Genomic DNA, 24020 nt, shown 5'->3' with positions numbered 1-24020 from the left:
AGTATAAGCATTAGCACAACTATTATTCGTAATAAAACATGATGAGCTACCTGGCTCATTTAGATACAGTGAGAAAAAGCAATCTTTTTCAATTCATGCGTAGTTAAGCGTGACTTCCTGACATTTACTTTCAGAAGTTTCCAGTCTACATTTTGAGGTACAACGGGCAGGTTTTATTTTTAAATACAGTTTTATAAGACTGCTAATGGAATAAACATAACTGTATTTCTGTTTGTCTGATTTTGTTTATTTTAACTCACAGGGGCAATATGTTTTTCTTGGCATAAGCTTAAACTGTTCCGAGAGTCTTGGTCCACACAAAATGCTGTTTTCTCCCTAAATTGGAGACTGACAAAACATACTGTGTTTTGTATCATCCTTTCCAGTTATTTTTATGGCAACACATTAGATTTTCCAAACTTCTCATGCGTTCTGTGTCATCTGGTTAGAAAATACTGTCTTTTAATTTAGCTTTGCTACTCAAAACAGAATTGTAGCAACGTAGCCGGCTGAGATTTTGTCAAAAATTTAGCTGCTTTTCCATTTGCCTTTTTAATACAGCAAATGCTGCTCGCTGTGCTGCAGTGGTTTAAACAAGCCTTCCCTGAAGGATGACTTTTTGGATAAATGTGCGCTGTGTGTGATTTTTGGATTACAGAGTGTCAGGGGCTTCTTCAGCTGGAGCAGTCCTGGCTGGGGGAGGACACCCCAAGGGACCAAGAAAGTCCTTAAAAAATAGACGCTGTTAAACTCCGGGGTCTGTAACTCTTCTGCCTGGAGGGAGAACGGGCAGAGAGGCTGCCTGCTGCAGGGACAGCCAGGGCAGCTCTCTCCTCCGAGGCGAAGGAGGCTAAGAAAAGCTTTTGTTTTTCTCTCTTCAAATGAATTCACTTCCAGATTGCACCAGATCTTTTTGCTGGCCGCTGGTTTTTCAACGTGGGTATATCAGTTTCAGGGAACAAGTGTGTGTGCTGTGTGTGGAGTTTTTTGGGGGGTTTTGTGGGGGGGTTGTTGTTTGGTTTTTTGGTTTTTTTAATTCTTGAACCTGTGTGAAAAGTTTTGTTAATACAATCTGCAGGCATTGTCAGAGAGCTTTCGGTTCATCAAAGGACTTTTTGTGGAGAGGGGACACCACATCCATTATGGTGGCTGCGCATTTCCCAGAGTGAGTCTCTCCCCAGCATTTCTTTACAGTTGCCAGTTGGGTGCCATGTCTGTGCACAGCGTCCCTTGCTCCGCCCGACTCCCATGTTGGGCTTTTCAAGAAACAGGCAGTAAATGAGGATTTTGTTTTCCATTTTCCAAACCCTAGCTAGCTTTGGGGCAGGAAGCAAGGCTCCTCTGTGCCTCAGGAAACCTCGTGCCAGGCCGGTGCTCAATCCAACGGGGCTGAGGCAACTGGGCTCATTTGCTTGAAATGAAAGCGTGCACATGATTGTTGAGCTCATGTCCTTTCCAGTGGGGCAAAGGGAGTGTTTCCAGGCTGTTGCTTTTCATTTTTAAGGTGTTCATAGGAATAAGGACTGGCGCAGGCCTCGATGGAGTCTCTCTGCGAGCGAGACTTTGCAGAAGGTGGTTTTTTACCTAAAAAACAGAGGGCTCCCTGCTAGCTTGATGCAAATAGTTGGGCCAGCACGGTGCTGGCTGTGGCATCCTGGCCACAGAACTGGAAAGGCCTTGACACCTACTCTTGCAGTGAGGGAGGGCTGCCGGGAGTGCGATTTCTCTAAAACCTCTGTGGGTGTTTTGGTGGGAGCAGCCACATGCCTTCAAAATGGCTGGGGGGGGTGGGGCAGCCGGAGCTGCCTGCCCTGGGGAGGGGGCAGCTGCAGTCTCCCCTCTCAGCACCCTGGGGTGGGTCCTGTTCCTCACGGACCTGCTCGTGGCCTTTCTCCCCCTGCCCCTCCCCGAGGAGCTGGGGCTCATTAGCCCTCTGAAAGCTGATACAGCCCCTCCAGAGCCACACGAGCAGCCATGGCCCCTCTCTGCTAATCAGAGACAGGCAGGACCCGGTGGCCCCTCGGCCGGGGAGAAGAGGGGTCGTGTGGCTGTCTCCTGCCCCAGGCTGGGTAGCGGGAATGGGCCCTCCTGGGTGATGGTGCCTGCCAAATTTGGCTGGGCAGGGAGGCCTGGGAGCACTGGGTTACGTGGCTGGGCTCCGCTGCAGCCATAACACACCCCTGTGTGATTTAGGAGCGAAGCCAGGGGGGCAGTGGGGAGAAATGGGACCTGACCCCCCGCCCCATCCCAGCAGGGTGAGGCCCATCGTCTCTCCTGGTGGTGTTGAATGGGGGCCAGGTTAGGGTGAGGCAGCTCTGCACCCAGCCCCGCCATCCCAGAGGTTGTGGCAAAGCACGTGTCCAGGGCTGTGCCACGGCGGCTGACGCCTGCGCCTGGCTCGTGGCCTCTCCTCAGAGGGAGGGAAGGGGCGGGGGGGCACACAGAAGTTTTAGCAAATTGGGCTGAAATTTAAAAATCCTCCATTCCCTGCAACTGCCCAAAACATCGCTGACTCCCACCCCTTTTCTCCTCCTCCTTGTTGTGTTGGGGATTTTTTTTGCCTTTTTTTTTTTTTCTTCTTTATTATTTTGGGTCTTTTTGCAAGTTGGCCTCCCCGTCCGCACCCGCCGTTGCCGCCCGCTCCGCGGCGGCGGGGCGACTCCGGCAGGGCTGGGGCTAGCCTTTGCCTGCCCGCCTGCCTGCTTTTTTTGCAGGGCTGCTGGGAGTTGTGAAGGCGTGTGAGAATCCTGGGAGCTGGTGATGTCAGACCGCTTGGGTCATTTGAAGGTTAGCAGCCTGGGAAGGGTTCACGGAAAGTTCACTCGCATATATTAGGCAATTCAATCTTTCATTCCCTGTGACACAAGTAGTAGGAAGTGAGCTGTTCAGAGGCAGAAGGATCTATTCACGGCCGAGGGGGATCCCGACTCCCTACCGGAGCCGTTTTATCCCGGGGAGGCGGAGGATCGGCGCGGCGCGGGACGCGGCACGCACCCGGCCAGCGCCCGAGGAGCGGGACTGACTCTAAAGAAATTTTGGGGGAAAATTGACGGGAGCTAAAACTTGGAATGCGGCTCGCTTCCCCCCATCTTGCTGGATTGGCTGGGCAGCCTGGAAAATGGTAAATGATCATTTGGATCAATTACAGGCTTTTAGCTGTGTTGTCTGTCATAATTCATGATTCTGGTCTGGGAAAAAGACCAACAGCCTACGTGCCAAAAAAGGGGCAGAGTTTGATGGAGTTGGGTGTACTTTTATGTGCCATTTTCCTCCACACCTAGAGGAAAGCACTTTTGCAGGCATTCTGTGCAGGGGGAATCATGTTTGACTGTATGGATGTTCTAGCAGTGAGCCCTGCTCAGATGCTGGATTTCTACACTGCGAGTCCGTCTTCCTGCATGCTCCAGGAGAAGGCTCTCAAAGCATGCTTCAGTGGATTGGCACAAACAGAGTGGCAACACCGGCACAGTGCTCAATGTAGGTCCCAACTGTTATTTTTCCAGTTTTAAAGTAATTATTGTTGTTATTATTTGCATGCATTTAAAAAATAAATACTTGTAATTAAACGCAGGGGTAATGAGGGGTGGGGGAGAGGTTTTCTGCAAAATGTTGTTTGCAAGCCTTTTTTCTCCTTTTGGCAAGAAACGAAAAAGGAAAGAAGCACCGGGCTGCTTTCTGTTTATCCCTTCTCATGTAGCTTATTGATCCTAACGACAGTTGTGGAGCCAAACAGGAACACATAAAATTATAATATAAGACAACAAATACTTACAAAACTCCAACCAGTGAAGGACGAATTTACACGACATCTCTGTAGTAGGTTTTTTTTTCCTTTGCCTTCTTACTCTAATTTTGTACCACGTTTGATAATCTGAATGCATGTCTCAAAGTGCATTTTAGCAGAGCAGCTAAGCAATTAAAATGCTGCTCCATACAGTTCTTTCAAAGACGTGGAATTGCAGTGGGTAGGTGCCATTCCAAAAATCAGACAGTAGTTTTAAGTTTCCTAAGAAAAGGCAATATTTCTTTGTACTGACCTTGCTGCCACCTTTCTTCTTCACTTTGTTGCTCTAAGAAGTTGCTGTTTTGCTAGAAAACTACTTACTGTGAACACCCTTTGAGTTTAACCATCAATTATTTCTATACCTTGAGATTCAGGCAGCATTGCACTGGTAACGGGGGAGGGAGAGTTAGTGGTAGGACACTTCTGAAAATGTATTCTTATGTTATAGGGTCTTGATTTGTGGCTGAAGTACATAGGTGGTAAACAGTGGCAACATTTTAACACCACATTTTCAAGTTTGAGAAATGACAAGAAGTGCCAGAAAGCATCACCTTATACTCTGCATAAAAGCTTGCAGGATGCTTCACTGCTCTGACGGTGATTTAGATAAATGACTTGGCTATCTATCAAAATGTTTTTAACATGCTCTCAGGCACTTTAGTACCCCATTTAGCCATATAATTCTGTTTGAAATTTTTATTTTGTAGTATGCTAAAAAGTTACCTGGGAATTAGAATAGTTCTCCCTTTGATACAATTGATCTCAAAGGGGTGGAGGGGGGAATCGAAAAATCAATAAAAAGATGTTTGGTGAAATAGTGTGGTTTTTCACTCTGCTCAAAAGTTTTCAGTCACCATATGACATTTGTGTGGGTTGAGTAATGAAAACAGAATTGTAAAAATCAGTGACTACCAGCCTACAACACTGCAAATGTTTTGATGTCTTTACAATTAAAATTAGACTGTGAAGTTCAGCATGGGATGTTTCTTTTCTTTGCGCTGTTTTCAAAATGCTCAAATGAGGTATGAAACAAAGCTTTTACGTCGAAATAATGTTACTAGCTATGGGAGAGCGTCAGTTAGGGGGTGGAAAAACCCCAAAACAGATGCTTTACTAAAAATGTGTTTTCCTCCTTCCATGATTTAAACTTTAGTATAACTTTAGCAGTGGTATTGCGGAAACTTTGAATTAAATAAACTTTCCTGGAGTAGGAAGCATATGCTGTTATAAAAAGCTTACATTCGCAAAATATTCTTTCTATAACTTCTGGTTTAAAAATGTCCTGCTCATTCTCTTGTGTGTTGTTAATACCTAGAAGCAGGATTCTTAAAAACAAAATATATGGTGTTTGTTCTTGGGCAAGTTAAACACAGGATTACCCTTATCAGAATGGAATGAGTGGTAAATATGTCATTTGCCTAGGGCCTGTGATAAGAGACAAGTGTTGATAACAGCAAAGTTTAGCTAATCAAAGAAACTCGTATTAACAAGAGTAAATAAAAAATACAGGAAAATGCATTTAGGAATCTAGTCTTGTAACTTTCTAAGCAACAGGATTAATCTTCACTGCATGGAAATTTAAAATCAAGCTGAAACCTGAATCATAATACGGTGACTGTAATTTGAACTGAAAGTTAATGGTATAGAAATATGGAAAAGCAATTCAGTTAGAGTCCAAATGAAGAATTTTGTTTGATTTCTGGAGCAAGTTTTGGTTTTAATTTTGAAGAAAGTGTAAGCACTTGATGTGTGTGGATAAATATACATAAATGGATTATAAAATACTGAAATTCTCTCAACATGTAAGATTTTTTTCTTGCATCTCATGAAAATAATTGCAAAACCAGAATTTTTGTGGTCCAGAAAGCTTTTAATGGTTTAAAGGTTGCTCCAGTGCTTATAAATACAGAGAGAGCAATGTTTAATTCTAACTTAAGTGTTCCTCAGCCTCTATTTTTATGAAGATCTCTGTGATTTAATGGAATGTAATCATAGCCAAAATCTGAAATTATTAGACGTGTAATAGATAGGTTTTTGGGTCTAGTTTGTTGTTTTATTTTTGGCTCTGCCATAAAAGCAGTACACCTGCAGCCATTGCTTTAGGCCTTAGAAATACTGCTTTGATAGAGACGTGATTGTAGAGTAAAAGGTAAACGGTTGTTGAGGGAATAATACATGGAGAGTGCAGATTCTGAACAGGCCAGTAACAATCCTAGACACTATCAGGGTTTCGACTGAAATCGCTGGCAAAATTGGCCATTGCAGGGGTTAGGGCAGAATGCTGTAGGTCTCCAACTTCAGCACATCTTCAGTATGTTAATCCCATTACAATTCACTAAGCAAGCACGCTCCTGCAACATCATGAATTTTCTAGTCCACAAGGGTCTGCAAAGTAAAAATAGAGAGTAAGGCACAACCCAAACATGACCTTAACTTGTGTGGTATTTTTTTCCTCCCTCCTGTGGGAGGAAAAACTTGCTATGGGTTTGCAACGCAGGCGTTAGCCACTGTATATTGCAAGATGTGTTATGAGCACACAAAAAATTACCTAATTTTGCATTCATACGTGTTTATGGTTTATGTGATACTAATGTTGTTACAGGTTTAGAAAATAAATTATTTATTTGCAAAGAAAATTATGGACTCAGAAATGAGAGCAGAACCGACAGCACTTTCAATCATGAGTTGTTCTCTTTTTCTCATAAGATAAAAATCAGGTCAGTATAATCACATTAGACAAGAATAGTTCTTAAGAGGACAAAAGAGTTAAGATTGCAAGAATGAGTAAATTATACTTTTTTAAGTGAGGGAGAATTTTTCTCGTAGTACAGCGACAACAAATACTGAGAGAAAATGAGTAACTTTTGCTGAAACGTGAGCTAACTAAATACTGCCGAAGTGGGAATGGGACAGGCCCTGAGAGAGAAAATGCTGCAAGGAATGATGATTTTCCTTTGGTCTTGGAAAAGCCTATTATTAAGTCTTCATTAGTCTTCATTAATTAAACAGGCAAAAAACCCAAATGAGCAGGCCCAAAATAAGTTTGTTCGGCAGTATGTAGTGTTTCAGCTAATTATATCAAGTAGAAGACTACTGCCTACTGTGTTTTGTTAGGTTTAGAAGAATAAGAAATTCGATGAAGGCAAAAGTTACGGATATGGCAGCAGAACATAATAGGATGTCGAGGCTCTTGTAGTATACCGTTCTTATTTCGGTTTGGTGGGAAGCGTTTGCCTGGTGAGGATCTAACAGGTATTAACTTTCAGAAAGTTCGTGAAGCTGGGACTCCAGAAGGCATGCGTTTTCCTTCTGAATTCTGGATTATTGCGATGTTTGGGTCAGGTTCTCGTTCCCTGCGAGCACTGGAAATACTGGAAACATCTGTGCTCGACAGAAAAAAGCTCAGTACTTTATTTTCTTTCATCTTTTTGAATTTAAAAACAAACATTTTGAAGTGAAGGATTTGTAATCTGCATTCCCAAGTATCAAATTGCTGCAGGTGTGTTTGCAAGTGCCCAGAAGGCAAGATCTGTTTGAACCAGGTTATTTTCTTTAAAGTTCGTCTATAAACTTTACAGCTAAATCACTAGGACTCATTTGCTTAGGGATACAGTCTTTATTTAAATTTTTATACTTGTAGCTTAATGCCCTGAAATATGTGATGAAAAGTGTTTGTTTCTGATCCCCTTCATTAAAAAAAAATAAAAAAATTGCACGGGGATATTTTTCTTTCAAGTTAAATGAAACAAGAACAACTATTCTCTGTGTAGACTCTGATTCAGCTGCAGGCACAGGAAAACTCTGATGGACACGCACCACTGTCAAAAACCCCTGCAGACAAAAATGATGAGAGGTGTTCGCCAGTGAAGTCAGGGTGGGATAAGCTTGGAGGAAAAGCAATGTATCTTTGGGTGACTCCCCACTTGCCTAATGAGTCTGTGCAGCAAAGGTGCAACTTGTCAGAACAAAGCTAGGCTGGTGCAACGCTGCCTCAAAGAGGGTGACGGAGAAGTTAAGGAGTTGAAAGAGAGAGATAATGTTTCAGACAGCAAAGTTAGTCATCCTCACATCCAGTTAAATCCCCTCTTACTGCTGAGCCGTCTTCGTTAACCATGCGTGCGTCATGCCTGCAGAGCAGCCCGGCCCAGCTAAGGGGCTTTGCTCGGGGGCGCACGGGGAGCGAGGCGCCCTGGTCGGCGGATTATGCTTACACCTCCCCTAAACACCCCAAGTGACTGTTTTTGCTCAGGTCTAATTTATACACCACCCTTTACATGGCCGATGAACTGCGGCTGTGTTACACAGCCAGCATTTAGATTTGGGAGCGGGGTTGTGAAAGGGACATTGTGCTCGGAAGGATAGCTGTCTGCCGCGCCGTGCCCCATCCTATTGAGATCTCAAAAGCAGAGCACAGCTGCGATGAGTTTTCAGATCTGTTTGGCCATGGGGACCGGCGCTGGTATGCGTGCGAGTGAGGGGGAGCATCCCTCTGCCCCTCACAGTTTCTGCCTGGGGGGGCTGACAGCAGCCTCCAGGCAGCGAATTTACAGGGGTGGGTGGCTAGGGCCAAATTAGTTGCGGTTTCGGAGGGCTTTCCAGAGCTTCGCTAGGCTGTAGCGCACAGCCCCATGAGGAAGGATATCAGTTGATGTATAAAATGGCCAAGGAGCTTCGGTAAATAGACTTTACCCTTCAAATCCAGAGGTCCTGGCAGCGGCTGTGCGGGAGGGTGGGGTTGTACTTTTCCCCTTCCTGTACTTGGACACTTTTGATTATCCAGACTTTCTGGGACGGAGCAGGGCTGCCTAATAACAAAGCCTGCATACTATAATTGCCTAAATAGGCCTATTGTCCTTTTCAAGTCACTGTGCTGTGAAATCTTTCAACTTTTTGCTGAAAATGTTGCATCTGACGTTTAGATGGCTTAATGGCTGTGGCGAGGAGGAGATCCTTTTCCCTCATTTCTCATTGCTGCGTGGTTGAGAAGCTGATTATATTCCTGCCCCCTATTGATGTTTACTTCTTTTGGGAAGCAAGTATTTTAGCCCCTTCTGGCAGGGTAAACTGCCAAAAGTAATAGGCCTGGAAATACAAAGCTATGATTGATTTTGACCTTTGCTCACATGCATGAAGTCTGTCCCCATGCAGTGTGACCCATGCCACTTCTTGCTGAAATCCAAGCCCTTTCAAACCAAATGGAACCACCAAAATACAAGCCATGAAATGCTCAAAACTATTCTAAAATAACAGAATAATAATTTTCTCTGTACTGCAAGAAAAAGTATAGGCAGGAGGGTACCAAAGCTGGATTTTCCAGCAAGCAAACCGAGAGTAATGTCTTTCATCTGCTGCTGCCTTTTTATGAGAACCATATTCTAGGTACAAAATAAACAAACTGGTATCATGTGGGAATGATTCTTCTGTGCAGTCTTTCGGTCACAGTAATCTTAGCTGTTCCTCCTAATTCTAATCAGTAAACAACTTTCATCCAAAAACATGGATTTTAAACTGTCTTTTAAAAAATAATCTAAGGTCTGGGATTTTATTAATCCATCGTTGCATGAGCAAACGTGTTTCAAAAGTTAAGAATGTCAGAAACAGTAGCCTAAAGTTAGCATCCTAAATCCACATTTCATGGCTTCATTTCCAAGTATGCTGAGCATCTAGGAGCTCCCTCAGCACTTTTAAAAACAGACCACATATTTAAATGACCAAATACTATTTAGAAGCTTCATTTAATTAAAAAAAAAAATTAAAGGACTTGCCCACTTCCCCCAAATTATATGATATAGTAATTCAGTGATGGAGTTCACAACTTTAACAGTAGAAATAGACACACTTGTAAAACAAAGTAGAACTTGTTTATAAGAGTACATTACTCTCTTTCTATAAATTTACAAGTGGAGTTTACAGAATTCTACATTTAAACCCCAAACCGAGGTTTTTTTCCCTGTATTTTGCCTGACTGTTAGATTTCTCTGATTCTGTTTGCTTCCTTGCATTAAAGTCCACTCATCAGATAGTAATCTGAGACAGTTTCAAACTTGTGGTATTGATTGTAATAGCTAGATTATCTTCTTCATATGCTCACTCATCATTAGCAGCTGCTCTGGATTGTTTTCCCAGTGGCAGCAAATTAGTATGACTGTGGTCACTGTGCATTTTGCTTATTTTTGGGGGGAGGAGGGGAAAATCTAGCTTCCTTCAGCTCATTTTAGTAATCTGAATAGGAGCGGAGAACTTGCATCATGTGACGGGGCAGCTCACCAGCATGGGGTCCCTGTGTGAGAACCTCCCTTGTACATGACAATCTGATAAGGATATCATGTGGTTTAGAAACACATTCCCACAATGTTCACTTCTTTGTCCCTTTATTTGGGAGTGGGTAGGAAAAAAACTTTTAACAAAACCAATGCCAGCCCTTATATAACTGACCCCACTTTCTTTTAGCGTTCTGTTTGAGCCTTACAGCTTCTTCAAATACTTTTGTTAAGAGAGATGGAAATATAATCCAGCAAGTCTGTGTAAAGAATCCTAGACACAGAGTATATAATATACCTTATGTTCCCCTTGGACAAGGTGATTTTTCTTTCCCCTGCTTATACCATATATAAACTGAATATTATAAAACTATGCAAGTTAAATATACACATGCAAGTGACACTTGTATAGGTTTAATAGGTTAAAGCTTGAATGAGTATTTATAAATTCTCAGAGTGCTCTGGATCTTCACCACTAAGAACATGATGTTAAAGCCCTTCCATAGTTTGGAGGGATTTCCGTTTTATGCACTTTCAGTGACTTACATTTTACCCTCTAAGTGCATCCCCTAAGAAAAGAGCAGAGAAATGTCTCTCAACAAAGAGGTTTTTTAGCACTGCTGAGTTTCTTTTAATGGTTTGGAGGATCTCTTTCCATTGAATCATAATATTTTTCTCTAGGTTCACATTGTATTTTTAGCAAGGATCTTTGAACGATAAAATGACCATTTAAGTGTATTTTTGTCTTTTAGAGCCTTATCTAGTGAAGCACTTTAAATGCACTCAGCCCTCCACCCTTGATTTTAATAAGAGTTTCAGACACAGAGTGGTCGTACGAGGGAGCCTTTAGTATATTTCTGTACCAGTACTTTTACAAAATACCAGTAAAAGCTCATGCCATTGTGCTAGATGTTCAGCACAATGAACATCCAACATTTCTTCTTAGAAAGAAGGATCATTCTCTTTCTAAATATATATGAGAGGTGTGGAGCAATTAAACAAGTTGCCCAGTGTTGCACCAGAGACAACTGCCACAGTTTGATTTAACTCAGATTTCCTTCAGAGGGTGTTCCAACCCTAGAAAGCCATTTGTGCCTGTAAGATATAAACAGTGGAAGGAATGGTTCAAATGATAATAATTCCCCCAAAAAACCCCAAACAAACAAAATGATCAAATAACACAAAAAATCTCTTGAATCCTGTGATTTTTTTTATCTGAATGCAGCTTGTGGTGAGTTCCTGAAATGACCATTACACCACTCCAGTAGGTTTCTCTGCCAAGCTGGCTGGTGGCGCAGCAACACATCATATAGAGATGTGTGTATCTCTTCCTATGAGACTTCTTGTCATCTTCTAGTCTTGTACCAGAATCACTCCTCTGCCAGCTGGTGACCAATACCAAGAGGATTCCCAGGTTTCTGCATGATAAGTGGATGTAACAGCATCCGAGTTGATGTAAATATTTCACTTGTTCACAAATACCAATCTGCAATAGAGGTGTTCAGGCATGGCACAGCTGTACCCTGCCTTTCGGGAGCCTTCTGCCCCTGACACTGTTGCTCAGGGACCGGCTGTGGGCAGAGACCGGTGCAGGGAGCAGGCTCCTCCACCACTCACCCCTCTCCATCTCCCCAGCATCTCTTTAATTCCTCGCCTTGTACCCAAAACCCCACAATGAAGACCAGCGTTGCCTGTCTTTCTAAGACTGAACATTCACTCGCACACGAAGAAAAAGAAGTTGGAAAACTGTGTCACAGTGCCATCTGGCGATACCTGCCCAAACCGTACCATTGGTAAGGGCTGTGGCCGCCGAGGCGGTTGATCCGCAGGCGGGTGCTTTCCCCAGGACCCTGGTTCAGACACAGGGAAATGCCTGTGCGCCACAAAGCTTGTGTCTCTGGCGGTTTTTGCAAAACTCTCTGGGTTGCTCTAATCAAAGATCCTGTGTTCTCTGCAAACCCTCCCTTCCTAGCAGGGAGCGCTGATCCACTGATGTGCATTTTAGGCTTGGGGCGCAAGTCAAAGGACTGGCAAAAAAAGTCACATATGTGTGAACTTTTTATTGTTAAGATCAGGTCCTATGAGGGGGTTGTTTGTTTCTTTTTAAGCAGTTGTTCATACTTTTGCCTCTTAGCTTTTGGTCTGAGGAGGTTTTTCTTCCCCGTCCATCTTTCAGAGTATTCCTTTGCATTGCTTTGTTGTTTGGGTTTGCCCTTTTCATTCATTTGAGGAAGAAATTGTATTCCTTACTGGATCAGGGTATATGTCAGAAGTCTCAGAGACCTATCAGTCTTAAGGATCCTTCTGTTTTCACCCCACCCTTTGAACACCAAGATGTAAAACGCGGAACAAATGGCAAATCACCTGTGTCTTTCAGAAATTTGTGTAAAGTGTCTTTGATGACAGGCTCTAACAGAAGAATATACTTCTCCCAAGTCCTCGTCCCCTGGTGAACCTCAGTCTCCCTCTCTTGGTTCAGAGAGCACATTCTGGCTGTGTTTTTTCTGGTTGCACATATTGTCACATGCTATGCAGGTTAGGTATGCAAACTGCTCATCTTTCTATGCTTTGCGTGTATTGCTACATTCACTTCTCTGAGGCCACGCCAATAAGGATCCATTATCTCTCCGAAGTTTTGAAATGAAGCCTTCGGCTGCCTACAAGAAGTCAGAGCTGACTCACATCCTTCTGTGTTGTTTTTTTTCCCTTATCCAAATCCTTTCCTTTGTGTTTTGGAGAGATCCTGCAAGACTTCATGGTTGAAGCACGAGCTATGTGTTGGGAAGCATTGCACGTCTGGACACAGTTTGGGAAAATAGCTGTTCCCCTCTCCCTGAAATGGAGTCCAGTATGAAGGCTGCATTTGTTCACAGGGGCTGTTTTCACCTTTACCAAACTGTGAAAGCAGAGCTTAGTTACAGCATGATACACTGACACTGCCCGGTAATACCATGTTTGTTATGCTTTCGCTAACCTTAATTTCTGTGCAGAACAAGAAAATACTCTGACGAAAAGAGGTGAGAAAGGAATGACGCAATTAAATGAGATTAAATCAGAGTATCGGTTTCCCTAGAACACATATTTGGCTCTTTACCAACAATCTTTTCCCCGTTTTTCAAATAAACACATATTTTCACATGATAACTCTATTTGAAATATTAATGCTTCCAGGGCTGCATTACCTTTGTTTCTTCATCAGTCCATTACTATGAAAAGGCTGCTGTTCCTTAGGCTGTTTCAGCTTCAAAAGAATTTTAGGGCCTGGTCTATTGGAAAGCTTGGGGGTATAATTAGTGAAAATGGAAATAGATGCAAGAGAAATTTAGTTCCTGATGTTTTAATTTAGTGTAGTACTGCCATGTGTTGTTGAAGAGGATTCTTAAAGGCAAACATAATTATTTCATTATGGTCTTCAGAATGCTTTCATTGGTCTTAATGACAAGAAGCCGCATAAGGAGTCATACATTTTAATTAGACCTTCTTATATTTACATCAGATAAATAACAAATAATTGATGAAAAACAAGTCTTCTGAATGGATGATTTCACACAGAGCTCTGGTTACAGTTTAATGATAAAACATTTATCTTATTGCTTTGCATTTTAATTATCTAGAATTATTACTCTAGTAGAGATCTCAAAATGCTGTTATTTCCATGCATTTCATTAGATTCACATCTAATTTGTATGAATCTGAAGCTAAGAGAAAAGGTGGTTTTCAACATATATCCCTTACAATCAGTTTCAAGCTTTATTAATTTCATTTTGGTTTAATTTCTTACATTTAAATACCTTTTTTTTTTCCATTGGTGATAGACTCTTGAGTAAAAGCTAGTGGGAAGAGGAGTCAGACCTTTTCCTATGTGTTCAATTCCCTACATAGGAGCAAATCCTGCCATTGTTAACAACCCAAAATTCCTGTAGAGGTCAAGGAGCGAGTATGAAATTGTAGGGCTTGTAGTGGAATTTTCTAAGGTAGAACTTGATGCCTCTTTCTCATCAGCTTAGTTGAAAGTTGTATTCCTAAATCTCTTTGATTTACTTCTAAAAATCTTACCAATACCTCCTTTATTGGACATTTTATAATACCAGGTGAAATGATTTTAGAGTTTTGCTACTTGCAATAGTCTTTCATGTTTGCAAGCTCTCCAGCCTTTCATTTTTGTAACAAAACATATTTCACATGATTCATTCCTGAGAGTATACAGAACGCTAATTGTTGTTATTGATTTTAAATTTCGCAACCATTACGAGTAACCCAGATGAGTGGCAGATAAAGAGTAATAATCCATGGAGTTCTGGAAGTGTTTCATGTTTGTCTGTAGTACTTTATGTGATCAATAGTAACTGCCCCATTGAAACTAACTGCTGTATCAAATAACAGTAAATCAAATGAATGTGCTTACAGATTATTTATTGAAAGCTTTAATTGTTCACTGGGGCCCTGCTTATCTCAGGAAACAATAGAAGGCAGTGATCAGGCAAACTGGTTTGCAAATGCCGGGGGTGCTGTGAAACAGCGGGGTCTCTCTCCCCTGTGCCTGAGTGGTGTGAGAGCTTTCCAAAATGCACCCCTGTCACGCTGGGATTGCCCTTAGGGGTTGATCCCAGGGTAAACTGGTCAGAGGTGGGTTTTCTCAGAGAGCATCTCTTGGCTTCACAGGTTACTCTCTTTTTTTTAATTATTATTATTTTTATAGCAATCTCTTTGGATGACAAACGTGGCATATCTGGTGGTTTAAAGTGTGGAAAAAGAACTAATGAGATTTCCCAAAATTTCCAAGAGGTCCGTGTCATGAGAGACAAGACAAGATCAGACCTTAGAAAGGGAGGTAAAGGAAAGCATACTAAACTTACTCTGTGGAAAGCTTATCTAGGTATATTACAGGTTTGGGCAATTATATGCTGCTGCACAGCTGTCAGACTTGTGCAAATACTAAGAAATTAAAACCAATGATTTCTAACAACCCCGTCCCATTATATTTTACTAATTCCTTAAAATGCTGCTCTGCCTTGTCACAGTCACTCTATGAAGTACTAGTGCCACAGGTTGGAGATTTTCTGAGCCTTAAAGTGAAATGGATAGTTTTATAGGCAATTTCACTACTATTTACAATTTTTTTAATAACCTCAGTTTGTTGTCAGTTATACTTTGCTGTGGCTTCAGAATCCTTTCAATATCAGCTGAGGTACTAAAGCTGTTGTTCAGCAAATTCGGGAAGATGGCACTGAATGAATTTACATTTAATAACATATCTTTCCAACCATGACAACTGGAAAAGTGTTTGTAAAAATGAGCTTAATTTCTACAGAAAATGATGGCCCAAATCTCTCAAACATGGTAGAAAAATTTTTTCCTCTTAAAAATGTATGTTTTGTGAAATGTACTTATATTCATATGTGTAATAGTGGATAATCATAATATACACATTTTAAAATTATTAAAGCACAGTAGCCAGAGATGATCTGGAACTGAATCTCACTTGAAACAAGTAACTTCCTTTTTTCAAAATGTAAGCTTTGCCTTATGTTTCTTGGGACATCAGGTGTCAGGACTGAATGTTGCTTGTCTAGTTCTTTGGAAATAAAGCATTTATTCTGTATAAAGTGCGGTTGACATTTTCTCTGTAAGGCTGGGATGTTGCAGTCAATTGCGAGCAGCGTAGCTGGGCAAAATAAACCCCAAGTCACTGTTGAACGTAGGTATTGAATAAGAAAGACCAGGTGACTGGGAAATACTGCTAGCACGTATGTCTTTGCCTACAGTACAGTGTGTGTGTATTTTTTCTCTTCTGGGTGAGAACGGTACTGACAGATGACATACAGGTAAAATTACGAGCACTCCTCACTCCAGCGGTTTAATAGGAAAATCCACTGCAGGTAGAGAATAGGAGAACAGAATATTGGAAAAAGTGCTCTCCAATGGTGGTACTCATCTCTCCAGTCTCTTGTGAATGTCTTATTTTATTGATCTTTGGTCTCCTAGGCAGAGAGTAGAGGTGCGTGCCGAGCCACAGTCTCGGTGTTGCTACTGCTTCGCTGTAGGACACTGAGCTCCTTCCCAGCTTCCAGCTTCTGCTGCACCTACTGTCAAAGGGGCAGAGGGATGTTTGCAGGTTAACTGCACCAGTGGAAAGTTAATTGCACCTATAAACATCTTTAAAAATATATATGAAATATTATGTAAACTCAATGACAAGGACTCTGAATAACAAGGAGAGGAAGTCTGGTAGTGTCTTAGTTTTTCATGGTACCTTCCCCACTGTGTTATCATCTTTTGTCTGGCAGGTATTTCGTTCAGAAATATTGAAATTCCACTCAGACAAGCGTAATGGCTTGATAAACTGTATATTTCATTTGTCCCCTCAAAAGGTATTGCCAATGCTCAGTTCTTAAATATTCCATAAATTTGAATTTCTTACATTAGCATAAAAAATATTGGGATGAGCTGCTCTTAGTAATGCACTGTCTTGATCTGGCATGCTGAGGGAATGGAGGAGGACAGAGTTTGTCCTTGTTTTGGTCTCAGATGTTGCAAATGTAAGTGTGCTGGAGGATGTCAGAAAGGTTAAGTTTTGGTCTGACTGCCCTTCTACTTGCAGATAAGCCCAAGTGATGAAAGCAATTTTTTCCTGTTACTATGTCATGTCTAAATGGAAATAATGTATTGTTTTAATTATACCCCCACAGTTGCAATAGTGCAGCAATGTAGGCGTGCAGTTAGGCTAGTGTAAAGAATAGTCTTAACACTTACATGGGAAGTAAGCTGCGTGAATGTAAAGCATCTATATACAAGCAGAGGTACCCCAGAGGTTCGCTGCGATAATGTTAGGGCCATGGGAGATGTGTACTGGGATATCTGCTTGGTTTAAGAAGCTACCTTTGCCTCTCCCAGTCTACGCGCTGTCCTGTCCTCTGCGGGAGGCTGCTGCTCTGCAGCAGGAGGAAACGCACGGCTCCATTTCACGGCCCTGAGCCTTGCCAGCGTCAGCAAATGGCCCTGTCTCACAGCGGCATGGCTGGGAAGCTGGACACGTGCTTTCCCGCCTGCTCCACCGGAGGGTTGGTAACCCCTGGGAAAGGGCCGGGGGGTGGCTGGCTGCCTGGGGTTTGCTGGTTCAGCAGGTTTCATCCCAGCTCCATTGTGGGATGAAACCTTACGCAATAATCATACCTCTGGGTGGCATAATGCCAAAAAAAAAAAAAAAGAGGTCTGCAGCAAGGGCCCGAAAGCAAGATCCCAAGCAATGAGATATAAGCTTCACAGTTGTCCGTTCCCTTGTAAAAAAGGCGAGTGGCTGTGTGATGGGGGGCTGTCAAAGAAAATAAGGAGTTAGACCTCCTTTTCTAAGGAAATCAAAACTTAGAATTAGTGGAGCAATAAAAGCCTTCTAAAGTGAAAGCTGGAAACGATACATTTTTAATAAAATGGGCAGTTACTCTAATTGCTGAACCCCTACTGTTCAATTTCTTTTAGTGCCCTTATTCATTAAATTCAGCATAGTTATACTTATTATTTACAGATGTATGCGTTTTAAGTTGTTTATAGAAACCATGCTTTGCAGAAAGCTGTGGATGGTATAATGCTAATTTGTAAGTGTTTATTGCGGCCTATAATATGCAATTTTAAAAACAATTAAAAATAATGGTGGATCTCATTACTGGAGTCAACTCCAAACTGCCCATGAAAAGTGAAATATTAGTACCGTGTACCACCTTAAAGGTTATAGGCCATTTGTAGTGGATTGATAGCGTACGCATTAATGAAGAATTTACCAGTTCTTAAAGATTTTAAGCTCAGCAGTCTAGTTTCTAGATATTATTCTAATGTAACCCATTTAAACATATGTGATGGAGTTCATAATTGCCCTTGTAAATGGGTATAGAAAGGAGGGTATATAAATCAATTAGTGATATCCAGCAGTGTGGCTGTAATACAAATTAATTGGGATGATAAGCGTTTTAACTGCTACTATACTTACTTGAAGTACTTTTGATCACTGAATTGGCTCTTGTTGAGTCACTCTATTAATTTTAAGATTTAAAAACACCTAAAGATCAGAATGTCCTGAATTAATGGTCCTAAAGTTTGAGAAATAAAATGATACGTAAAATATTGCACAGCAAGTCAGTTTTACTGCATTTCCAAATAGACCACAACAGTTTTATTTTGTCCATGTGGTAAAGAACAACTGCATAATAGTATTACATGATTAAAGATATTAAAACACTCATTTTCTTGCTGGATTCAAGCCACAGCAAAAAGTCATGATGAATGGTGTCCTAAGACTACGTTGAATATATAGAAAATAGAAAAAAATATTTGGCAGACATAGCAATACTGAAAACTAATACCAACTTGGATAGGAGGTGAGTTTTGAAGAATAAAACCATTCCTTTAGTATAATACTCTGAATTACTCTGTTTGGATGCTTGGAAAGATTTGAAGATAAAAGTCCTCAAAACACTATAAGACATTTAATAACTATAAATGAAGGCTTTATGACTTCATAAAATATCTCGATGTGTATAGAGATTGTAGTAACAATTTAGTTTCCTTTGCATTTTTTATTTATTTTTGAAGATACTGGATCTGAATTTTCTCCCATTTATGTTTATGAGTCAAGAGTCTTTCTTGGAATCAATGGGATGACAACGCTGTAAAACAGATCTGAAAAAAGAATCAGACCCCTTTTATTTTTAAGTATTTTGTCCCTCACAGTTTGCCTTTTTTCTTGTTTTTGATCCTGCTGGGAAAACATGCTGAATTTGTGACACCACGGTTGTATCTATAGGCAACAGAAATAGGCTCTGTTTTCCTAAATACGGAGTAAAGAGGACAGAGTTCTCATCCTCCCTGAATTTGTGTCGCTTCTTTGCTTACACCGCTTTACTCCAGATGAGGATCTACTGGTAAAGCAAACAGGGCCTGAATTGCAAGAAAAGAAAAGTTCATTTGCAAAGGAAAATCTAACTTCATGCAAATGATAGCATAATTATATGTTTGGTTTTTTTTAAAGAAGATCCTATTTTTCAGTTTTGCAATAACGCGAAATTTTCACTCAAGACATGCAATTTTGCATGGTAGTGGCCAGGCAGAAAATCACCGACCTGAAAAAACTACAGACCTAGCATCTTTCGGATGTTTTTCTTCAGTTTTCCGTACGATTTATTTTTTTCATTTAACATGTTTTCTTTTTCATTTTGAAGGTAGGCTCCTAATACAAACTGATGAGTTGCTGCCCTGTAAACTCCGCTGTGCCTGCAAACCCTCCGGCCATCCTGTCTGTACACTTACTTTCACCCTGGCTCCCTCACGGTGTCTGCCTGGCCATTTATTTAGCGAAAGACGCTCCTGTTCTCAGTTACTAGTGCGTCATTAAGTCTCGCTGTCCTGAGAGTAACACAGGTATAACCAGATGCAGTTCTTGTCCATGATATAATTAATCCTGACAAGCTTTCTGCCTTCTACGTTTGCTCAGATGTAAATGTGTCTCTCTGGCTACACGGACACATAAACCCAAATGTAGAACTGTGTTGCTGATACAACAACAACAACAAAAAAAAGAAACAGCCTGGAAAACAGTATCATTTTCTTTTAAAAGATGATGTGAACACAAATCTTCTATGTTAGTTATACATACTTCCCTTGGGTTTAGTGGAGCTGGTGCTTGAGAACCAGGCATTGCAAACTAGGGTAAACCTTATTCCTGTTTGAAAATATCCTCCTGAGCAAAACCTACAGAATATGAATGTGCTCTACAAAGCAGCCACAGCCTCCTCGTTGTCCTCTACTGCTAACTCTAGTAAATATGTGTATAGAGTACGTAATTGCCACAAGTCCTGACTTTACTGGGAGAAGCACCAGAGATGGTTGCAGTGGTGGCTTCCCTCCAGAATACCTGTGGGACACAACAAAATAATGTAGTGGCTTCAGAAAAAGTTTTCAGGGTGTTTGCATTCAGAAAGACATGGTTGGGGCATATTGGTGATTTCCAGATCATATGAGGTCAATATACTAGCCTGGTAGATACAGGCTTATGTCTTGACGGTACATGAGGCTGGTGTTGGCTTGGACAGTATAGTCAAGAGTGGAGGTTTTTGTGGTAGTTTCTAGTGTTGCTTATGCCTGTGTGGGACATGGCACCCACATGCACGGGTGCTGCTGAGTTGCCTTCAGGAGAGGATTCACAACTTCTCTCAGGGCAGGTCTGTTGTCTGCTGGGACATTCCTGTGTAATTGTGTATGCGGTGGGGTAGTCTTACACGAAGTTGATTCATAGCTGCAGAGATCAGAAAATGAAGACAAGCCTTTCATCATCTTTCCTGAGTTCCTTACCAAGGGCTGTGGTGGCTCTCAGGGGCAGAAGGCACCCAGCCCTGGCCTGCCTTGCAGTTGGCAGAGCAAGCTGCACACGCAGACTTGGGGGTGCTTCAGAGCCCCCACATTAGAGGGTCTGAGCACAGACTTAACTGAGTTCCCTGCTCTGTCACGTATCCTATGTGTAACCTGGGGCAAGACATGTAAGGCTACGTCTTGAGGTCACTGCTAGAGCTACAGCTAGGTTCTCGGTTGCTGTTGAAAATCCCACTTGAGTACTGCTTGCATTTTACTAGGAATTTAAGACCCAAGCAAATCAAGCTCTTAGACTGACAGTGCTTCTGTTTCCCGTCTCTAAAGTAAGTATAGTTCTTCCCTTACCTCACTTAGGTGTTACAAAGGTAAAAATGTGAATGTTCATGGGATATTCACGTACTAGAGTGGCAGGGACCATGTGTGTGGATCAGATAGGTAGAAGAGCAGCATCTTTCATGCTGCTAAATATGACAGGACCAGAAGCCCTGCCGGCTGTGCTGCATGCTGGGGACAGGGGGGGCCTGCGGAGAGTCACTCAGGGTGTCTGTGATCTGTGCAGGAATGTCGCTTGGGAAGGTGTGCTGCCAGGTGGGGCCCCTGGAGTGCCGTAATAAATGGTACTGTAAAGTCAGGTAACTGAATTTGCATCCTTAACAAATGGATTAGTTAAGACGACAGATTGTGGCACAACAGAAAAGTGTGTTACAAAAATATCCCCACCCTTCACTTGGCAACCGGTCGAGGATATTTGTGGCAATAATAAAATCTGTGCTACAAATGAAGAAGCTAGATGCTAAAGAACAGAAATTGTGTCATGAGACTAGAACAGAAGGATAACCAAAAGATAGATGCAGTTGTCTTCTGATTTACTGCAAACAAATCTGGATAGCTCTGTTATGCTGGTAGTAGGATGCTGAAATTTATTTCCTGCCCCTAATCACCTGTTACGAATGAAGGTTTCAAAGGGCTGTACTTCTGTTGTATGGCCAAGATTGGTATCCACTGACTCCGCTGACTTACATTACATGACTCTGCTGGTTAATATTACAGATTTGCAATTGAAACTTGGCAATTTTGTTGATGAATGACACAAAGGAATATGATGCAGCTCACTCTCTCCCAGTTCTGAACTGGTGGAGATGCAGCAGACAAGTGTAAACACTTCTGCCATTCCAGTTGGCAAATACAACTTGGTACACACACAGCAAAGGCATTTGCTGAATACGAGGAAGCCTTTTTTTTTTTTTTGACTCATCCTTTGAAGTTAGTCTGCATTTTAACACTGAAATGCTAAAATAGTTAAAATGAAAGCGATCCGAGGACCTGCTTTGCAAGTAATGGCTCCCCTCAAGGTTATGGAGGCCTTTCAAGGTTCATTCTTTCAAACACCTTTTGACTTGGCAGGATCACGATCATTACTGTTATTTGCATTGGAGTAGTGCTTGAAGGTCCTGCAGTGCTGGTTACTGTACATCATATTTTCAGACCCTGCCCAAAATAGCATACTGTCTAAATACACAAGATGCAAGAGGGTGGGGGAAGAAAATACTGTCCTGATGGTATGTCTGCCTGCAGTGGAGCAATGGCCAAATTTGTACTTGGAACTTCATTAGTGTAAGGATATCGGAGCAGAGGGTATGCTTAACTGCTTCTCGTACTTACAAGGCGGAGGGCAGAGTTCAGCAGGACCCCTCTTCTCCCAGATGTGACAGGACAGAAGCCAGCTGTCCGTATTGCTCTTTCACTGACAAGAGTCGTAACAGCAAAAGCACTTCGGCTTTGGAGACTTCTGCCAACTCAGCTGCGCCTATCGGGGCTTGCACCTTGTTTGAGATAGCTATTGGCAGCAGCAGCCTGTGCCCTAGGCATGGCTCTTAAAATGACCTGCTCTGAGCCACTTTTTCGGTGACCTTGTGTGCGGTTTGTCCATTAGTAAGACCTTGCAGACGTGGCTTCTGAGCTCCATAACCTCCACTTCTTGCTAGTTTTGTTGTTACTTTGATCATACTGTGGGAATCCTGAGCTGCACGTAGTGAAAACCTATGAAATACTCTTTTAGCTTTTAAAATAGTAGAAAGGGATCATTTTGGATTGGGCACCCTCAAGCAGAGACCAGGTCATAAAGTTTCATCTTCTGATGTCCCCGTTGAAAGTGGAATGCCGCTTTTCAGACTAAAAGCAAACCTGAATAATTAGAGGTTTTTTGGCTTTCAGCCCAAATAATACCTTTTTTTTTTAAGACCTAGACAGTTTTGCGGAGATGAACTATGACTTGATTAAAATTAATGCTGGAAAAATTGTAATCAAGAATTAAAATAGAATAACTTACATTTAACATCGTGGCTTTAAGGCAGATGTGTGCAGCTAGCAAGACGCAAATAATAAAAAAGAAACTCTGAAATGTGGAAAACATTTTCTTCAGTACTTCTGAAAATCCTGATGATAATATCTCAATCTGGAGTTACTGTGGCAGCCTATGTTTTCGTCCAGGTACGTTGTGTTCACTCGTAATAAAAAGCATTCATTCCCAAACCTCAATGCATACCCAGCCCTATGAGGAAAGATTTTTGATTGTGGTTCCAATGTTACAGTTTGGTAATTCGTTCTGCGTTGATTAACATTTGCACATGGTTTCCCCTGAGCCTTTTCCTCCATCCTCCTGCCCTCAGCCCACTCCACCTCCATGCCGTCAACCCTTGGGTAGAACAACGCTCCAGCACAGCGAGTGCCAATACTTGAAATAGTAGCATGGCTTCTTTGCTTTGTGTTGTTTTCTTTGCAAGGGAGAAAATGGGAGTCTTTGCACAAGGGAAGACTTTGTTTTCCTCTTTCTGTTGTCTGTGATCCCCACCTGTTGTATATATGGTAAAAATATCTGGGACTTATAACCCAGCAACAGTACGCAGCCAGAGTCATGTGTGACCGGGTCAAACACACACTCGCTGGAGGGTCATGGCCAGGTTACTAAGTCAAGGCTGGCAAGTCTCCATGATAATGTTTTCTTTCTCTCTCACTCTTTTTTTTTTTTTTTTTCCTTCTCCCCTTGTCTGTCTTCCAAACAACAGTTTTTAAAAAAAAAAAAAAACAAAACACAAACCCTCGTAACAATGCAAACTATTTAAGCATGACAAATTCAAAGAAGTTTTTTATTAAAGAAAAATTGGATGGGGGGGTGAGTCAATGATATTTTGGATTTAATTTTATAGTATAGTTTTATGTGGCACATGAAAGAGAGAAATTTGTATTGAAACAATTGAGACCCACTTTCCCAGTTCCTGGCTCTTTCCTGGAAGATGATTAAAAGCAGACTTTTTTTCCAGACGAGACATAAAAATTAAATGATCTACAGTATATAGTTATTTTTTCAAATGTTTGGAGGCTTATAAATAACTTCTACAATCAAATGCACACATACAAGCAGCAGAGAATCTGGTTCTAATTACTTGTACTTTAGTTGAACTTTGGCGTTTCCTTTGACTTTCTGCCTAATGTATGAGAGCTGTGTGCCTTGCACTCCTGCAGTGAATTCACAAAAAAAAAAAAAAAAAAAGGGCAAAAAATCCAGACTCTTGTTGGTGCCAACAAAAATGAGGGTTAACAGAATGTTTTGACCAAATGCA

The 24020-nt window shown here is 41.6% G+C and overlaps 1 protein-coding gene across 10 annotated transcripts in view; it reads left to right on the top strand.

The window, feature by feature from the left end:
- The window catches only part of RARB (retinoic acid receptor beta), a 332052-nt gene that overhangs the window by 236665 nt on the left and 71367 nt on the right, over positions 1-24020 (top strand). Inside the window, exons 1-2 of one of the 10 annotated variants that reach the window (XM_075745810.1) lie at positions 2850-3121; positions 3349-3477. The exons of 7 other annotated variants lie outside the window; for them this stretch is intronic. In XM_075745810.1, coding sequence (XP_075601925.1) covers positions 3363-3477 — 115 coding nt within the window. In that variant the 5' untranslated portion in view covers positions 2850-3121; positions 3349-3362. 2 more of the 10 variants (XM_075745811.1, XM_075745809.1) reach the window with 2 other exon arrangements.

This window comes from Balearica regulorum, chromosome 2 (assembly GCF_011004875.1).
Source record: "Balearica regulorum gibbericeps isolate bBalReg1 chromosome 2, bBalReg1.pri, whole genome shotgun sequence".
NCBI classification, from domain to species: Eukaryota; Metazoa; Chordata; class Aves; order Gruiformes; family Gruidae; genus Balearica; species Balearica regulorum.
The sequence above is the reverse complement of the archived record's forward strand: the minus strand, read 5'-3'. Positions and strand labels throughout refer to the sequence as shown.